The 6,462-nt window shown below is 38.5% G+C and overlaps 1 protein-coding gene and 1 pseudogene across 1 annotated transcript; one reads left to right on the top strand and one right to left on the bottom strand.

The window, feature by feature from the left end:
- On the bottom strand, nt 3,189-4,446 carry LOC104786722 (acyl-coenzyme A thioesterase 13-like). Its single transcript, XM_010512168.2, has 3 exons — nt 4,212-4,446; nt 3,619-3,759; nt 3,189-3,493 (listed from the first exon to the last, which is right to left on the bottom strand). Exons 1-3 carry the CDS (start codon nt 4,419-4,421, stop codon nt 3,350-3,352), a joined length of 495 nt encoding a protein of 164 aa, XP_010510470.1. The 5' UTR covers nt 4,422-4,446; the 3' UTR covers nt 3,189-3,349.
- Nucleotides 4,713-5,943, top strand: LOC104789214 (annotated as a pseudogene).

The following is a 6,462-nucleotide window of genomic DNA, read 5'->3' as shown; positions in this document are numbered from 1 at the left end:
AAAAAAAAAAAAAAGAGTGAATGCAAAGTAGAATTGTTTTGTGATGATCAAAATTGCTTGCTTGTTGATCTGAAAACTATATATAGGCGGGAACTGCTGAAAAACTTGGAAATTTACCATTTTGATAATTGAAAACTTGCTAGAAAATAACATAATTGTTACTTATCTATTTCAATCAATAACTGGTATATTTCCTTTTTCAAAATTTCATAAATAAACTAATAAAAAATATTTTTGCTTTGCATCTTCTTCTTAACTTTCCTTTCAATAACTGGTATATTTGCTTTTTTCCTGTCTTCTTGAAAAATGTAAATTGTGTGATTTTGTTAATTTGTTACTATCTTTAGAAAAACTAAGCTACAATTTCGGCTCTGTTCATAATTCAAAATATTACGTTGGTCTCTTTGTTTATTTCATTCTACAGTATTCTCTTTTGCATTTTTTTAAAATTATATATTACAACTACCAATCAAAAGCTACAAACTTGCCTAAAAAATAATATTTCATTTTTCACAATTTGTATGAACGATTCCATACTCCATAGAATGTCATCTTACAGAGTTCTTATCAACAAACAAAAAAACACAGATGCAACTTGCATATGTAACACAACGCAAAGCCTTAAAACAAAGTCGCATAGATATTGGCTTTCAAAGTGAGACAGAAAAAAAAACAAAGCCTTTCAAGAGGAAGAGCAACAAGGCTTCTTAGCGTTTGAATCAGAAGTAGCAGCGACATCAATCGTTTGGCCTTCCTTGCCGTTGGCATTTGCAGTTCCCTGGTCCGAAGATATCGATTTCTTGCTGATTCGAATTTTGTGTGTGTGTGTTTTGTTCTACGCAGGCCACTGTTGCTGATCTGCAAGAGGCGTTTCATAAGAGAGGTAAAGTTTTCATTTTTACTAAGGATTTGACTTGTCGAACTGTTGAATATTGATCTAGTCTTGACTGTATAAGCTAGTGTTAAAATGTCATCTTGTACATTGCATTTTTTGTGTGTTCTGAGTTCTTGATGCTTATGGGTTTATATAATCAAGATATGTGTTGAAGCTAAACTTAAAAGGAGTATCTAGGTTTGATAATGCTTTATGGTGGTGAGAAGGATCACTTAAGCTTCTTGTATCAATCATCACAACCTTTTGTCATTAATGGATCAGTCCCTTTTTAGCCAGAAAAAAAAATGTTCACTTAAGGATTGTCCATTAGTGACGATAGCTTGTAATGACAATATCTGAAATCTTCTTAGTTCTTACTACAATGTATAATCAATGTGTCTCTTCAAATCTTAATCTGGTTTCTCTACAGTAAGTCGGTAACTGTATTTAAGCAGAGATGCTTGAAGTTTTTTTTTTTCTTCACATCTTTGAATAGATTTACTAATGTATTATGGTTACTTTCTCCGTTGGTATTAAAATGTGTGATTTGGGTTTTGTTGTTTCAACAGCTAAGAAGTTTTAGCCGTCGAGGCAAAGGACTCTTCCCGTGGCTCCTGGATCAAAGGAGAAACCTGTTGTCCTCAGTAGCAAGAAATCACTCAAGGAGTACTGTGATTGAAACAACAACTCCTTAACTGTAGTCTTCAAAGACTTGGGGGCACAAGTTTCCTACCGCACGAAGCAAGATGATGACTGGATCGAAGTGTTCGATGTGGAGCTTGGGATTTGGGAAACTGTGCCTAGTCAATGCCCTAACGATGCTAGTGCGAGTGGAATATTTGGTACATCTGTGATGATGCACGGGAGAATCTTCATTTTGGATTGTCTGTGTTGTTTGGCTTACGAACCAAGGCAAGGTCTATGGCAGTCATGGGGACTTGAAAGTCAACTAAAGAGACTTTGGCACCCATTTTCTTGTGCGGTTAGAGATTTGTTGTATTGCCTTGATCTTACGCTTTCTCTTGGACATTCAATAGTGGTATATTATCCCAATGAGTTGGTTTGGAGACCTCTGATGGGCGTATCCACTTCTCAATTGCCTATGCACAGTTATCATCATTGGTCTAAGATGGTGAATTTTGGTAGCAAGTTGTTGATTTTGGGCGGCTATCACGGGAGGGTACATGATGTTTGTTGTGTAGAGATTGCGTTGGAAACACGTCAAGGAGGTCAAATTTGGGGGAATGTGGAATCGACCTCGCTTGTGTATACAGACGAGCTGAATTCGGCTTGCATTGAGCTTTGTCTAACTGTTACGGTTTGATGATTCAAATCGTGGTGCATGGTTTCTTGCAGGACTTTGCAGGTATGTTTCGGTGATGATTTATTATGTTTCAGACATTTTCTTGAGCCTCAAGTTTTAGTTAAGCTTTCATAAACTTGCAGGTGAAGTGAAGGATCTTTATATTACATCTACTGTTTGAGCAGCTTGTTGATACACGGGAGCAAGTATGAAACAAAGTGACTCAGAAAGTGTGATTTGACACATTGGAAAGTAACTGGTCCTTCTTAATCTTTGTTCACAATGTGTAGAGTCGGCCACTGTTTTAGCCTTTATACCAAAAAAAATACTACGAGACTGACTTGTTGGAATGCATCTTTATTTTGGGTTTTCTTTTGTCACTAACTACTTCCGGTTTGCTTTTAGTTATATAACTACTTTTTTTGTAAGAAACCAGAGTAGTTTATACACTAATGAAACCTAGTCTGCTTCTACTAAATGTAAAAGCAAGTATATAATCCTCTCACGGACGTTTTGAAACTACATTGTTTTGATCTTGGTACGATTGTAATTCTGATTCAGGTCTAACAAATACAAAATTGACCGAGTTCTTCTAGTAAATCAGTTAGTTCACCAAAACCTCCTCCAAGCTCAGTTTCTATTCCACCAGCTGACTCTGTGACTGCAGCACCTTCAGAATCCTCTCAGCAATCTGATGATGCTGCTGTTACTGCTGGTTCGTGTCAATAGAAACCACTGTCAGTTCAACAGCGTTCTGAATTTTTTGCTTCTGCTATTTACAATATAGTTAGCTTCCAATGTATCAAAAATTCTTGGTCAACTATTTGTTTGTGTTACATTATTTGATGGAAGATAATAGAATTGTTACAGCAGTTGTTAATCATTATAATTTAATGTTTACTTTTAAAGCCAAGCTGAAACCATAGATAACAGTTTCTCTCTTGGACCTTCTTGTAATACCTACCTAAATCACAGCTTTTGGATTTTGGATTGATGAGAGAGATTTTACCATTATGATCATCACAAAAATATCAAATTTACTGAATGGTGGTTCGGTCTCATCTTTATAAAGCTATTTACAAAGGTTTAAGATTACACAAAACAGAAAACAGACATAACAGTGAAAGAAACATAACCTTATCACTGAATAGATATAACAGTAAGATTAGACCTCAGAGCTTACTAGCTTGCCTGCCAAACAAAGAATGTCGACCTTCTGCTATAACCTCACCGGTCCTCTTGTTTCTCACTACAACAAGTGTTCCTTTATAACGTCCTCTCTCGCCTAACAATCTCGACGTTACCTCCAACTCCTCCTGAAAGTATATCATTTCCATTTCAAAATCATATCTCTCTCTCTCTCTCTCTCTCTCTATCCCATTTCTATGACACTCTTCAGAAAAGGTCAAATAAACAAAAAAAGGGAGTTGAGGAGACATACACCGAGCTTAGCTGTAGAAAGGAATGCAATAGACATGTCCACAGAAACACAAGGAGGTAAGCCTTGGATTTGTACAAGCGCTCCACCAACTTCATCCACAAGATTCACGATCGCACCATTAGCTAGATTCCTGTCTCTATCCTGCATTCATCACAACTTATAAGTTGATCAAACACCATCTCAAAGGGAAAAACCAACAATTGTTATACAAACAACAATTACAAGAACAATATAAAAGGATATATCTTATTCTTCTCCTTCTTGATTCTAAACAAATATCATAAGAACAAACCAATGGCTCAGTGGTGAAACAAACCAATTCAGATCATCACACACTACTATAAACAATTACAAGGAGATCTAAACAACAAGTGAGTTTCTTCTCCTTCTTGATTCTAAACAAATCTGCAAGAACTACACCGATGGCTCAGCGGAGAAACAAACCAATTCGGATCATCATCCACTAGCACAATTATTTTAAAGAGTATAATAAATCAAATTCTCATCTTAAAAGCCTCAAATAATCCAATTCCTAAAAACCCTATGACGCCACTACTTCTCATTGAATCTTACGAAGAGGAAGACGAACGAACCGTCAAACGGAGAGGGACCTTGAAAGAGCAGGAAATGAAACCCGGGTCGACCCGGTTGACTCGGATTCCTCTGAGACTAAGAACCTCGTAGAAGCTTCTTCCTTCCCGTGAAAACTCCTCTTCCAGTTCCAGTCGCTGTGCCTCACGGCCATCTTCTTCAACCTCATCGCTCAGTTGCAAATAGTCTAGAATCTTTTTCTCCATTATCATCAATTCATCTTCCTCTATTCTAATTTCTTCCCACTTCCTATTTTTTTTTAGGATAAATAAACAAAAAAAAGTCAAGTTCCTTCAGAACCTGTACTTTAGTTTGGGCCTTATTAGGCCCCATTTTTAAATCGCTTATACGGGCGTATTAGGCCTCATTTCACAATCGTCTATACGACGACGTTTAGGGTCTTTGTTCCTTTTATAATACGTAACAGCTTCTTTCAAACTCTCTACATTAGTCACACTTTCAGTTAATTCGTTGCTGCTGAAACCATCACACACACGGTGGCGATGGATCCGATCTTTGAATTTTCCGACGAAGAACTCAACGATGGCGGTGGCGATTCAAGAGAAGAACTCCACACGAACCCGAGCGAAGAAGATCAAGAAGACGTTCAAGAAGAAGTAGAGAATCTTGCTCCGACGATTCCTCCTCGACAAATCCCAGAGTTACTCATCGCAAGAATCGTCGCACTCGTCCGGAGATGTCACTACCCGAGGCTATCTCTCATCTCCAGAGCCTTCTTTCGCGTCATCTCTTCGCCGGAACTCTACATAAGGCGCTTGCAACTCGGCCTCACCGAACCGGTTCTTTATGCCTTGATCGGATTCCCATATAGTTACGAACGTTTCTCGAGATGGCACATTCTCAACTTAAACATCTCAGAAAGCTTGCGCGAGGTCCCTACATTTCCTCCTATGTATCCTGGATCTTCTGTGGGTGATTCGGATACAATATGTATGTGATCGGTGGTTTGAACGGGTTTAATCACCCTGTATCGACTGTGTTTGTCCTCGACTGTAGATTCCACATCTGGGACAATCTCCCAAGTATGCATAGGGCTCGCTACCGTGCAGCCGCCGGAGTCATTGACAGAAAGATTTATGTCATCGGAGGTTGCGAGAGGCATCATGCATATGATGGTTGGATCGAAGTGTTCGATGTTGATAACGGGGTTTGGAGTACTGTGCCTGATCCATCCCACTACAACTCTAATATGCCAGGAGGAGGGTTTGTCACATCTGTGGTGATGCAGGATAGGATTTACATTTTGGATGCTCTCTGTGCTTTGGTCTATGAACCAAGACAAGGTACATGGCAGTCTTGGGGACTTGGATCATCTAAGTTGATGGATTTTTGGCGCAACCCGTGTTGTGTGATTGAGGATCGCTTGTATAGCTTTGATGTACTGTGTGTTCTTAAACATCCAATAATGGTATTTGATCCAGTTGAAATGGTTTGGAATCCTGTGAGTGTGAAGGGTTTAGATGGCTTGCCTAACCTCAGATACTCTGTGTGTCAAATGGCGAATGTGGGTGGGAAACTGATGGTTTTGGGCACTTCAAACACCACCTATAATGATACTTGGTGCATAGAGATCACGTTAGAAAGACGTGAAGGAGGTGAGATTTGGGGGACGGTCGATTCAAAGGATATTGTGCTTATCTCCGGGACCTCGCCTTCTATTGATCTTTCTTGCTCTGTTACGGTTTGATGATCTATGGGATGGTTTCTTGCAGTTTAAGGTAGGTTTCTCTTTTGATGTGCATGGACTATGTTGACAATGATATTATGACATTTTCTGTAACCCCAAGTCTTATTCCGCTTTCATGGATTTGCAGGTGAAGAAGGGTCTTTTATTACCAGCTTGTTGATATGAAGCAAAAAGTGGTGCAGAAGCTGTTTTATCTGACACCTTAAAGAGTAACTCGTCTTCCTTCTTAACCTTCGTGCAAGAATGTGATCACTCTTAACAGAATAGGCCTTGTGTAGAGTTGGCCACTCTTTCTCTTTCTACTGAAGTTCTTACGAGACTTGTTGGAATGCAACTTTGGTTTAACTAGTTTCTGCTTCTTTCTGTTTTGTGACATATATCATTCTTCAGTAATAAGTAATCACAATCAGATATATATCTGACTATATGAACAATATTATGAAATTATGGTTTAGAGATTTAGGGTCTCTAGGGGGAACTAACTACAATGAAGGAATTCAAAGTTCTGAGCTTAATTAGAATAAAAAAAATTTGCCCTCACTTTT

The sequence above is a fragment of the Camelina sativa genome, chromosome 5, assembly GCF_000633955.1.
Source record: "Camelina sativa cultivar DH55 chromosome 5, Cs, whole genome shotgun sequence".
NCBI classification, from domain to species: domain Eukaryota; kingdom Viridiplantae; phylum Streptophyta; class Magnoliopsida; order Brassicales; family Brassicaceae; genus Camelina; species Camelina sativa.
The sequence above is the reverse complement of the archived record's forward strand: the minus strand, read 5'-3'. Positions and strand labels throughout refer to the sequence as shown.

What these genes read in the sequence shown, in the direction of transcription:
- LOC104786722 (XM_010512168.2), bottom strand. Translation starts at nt 4,421, where the DNA reads ATGATAATGGAGAAAAAGATTCTAGACTATTTGCAACTGAGCGATGAG. An exon ending in AGGTCCCTCTCCGTTTGACG is followed by an intron (nt 3,760 to 4,211) that starts GTTCGTTCGTCT and finishes TGATGAATGCAG; the next exon opens with GATAGAGACAGGAATCTAGC. An exon ending in TTTCTACAGCTAAGCTCGGT is followed by an intron (nt 3,494 to 3,618) that starts GTATGTCTCCTC and finishes ATATACTTTCAG; the next exon opens with GAGGAGTTGGAGGTAACGTC.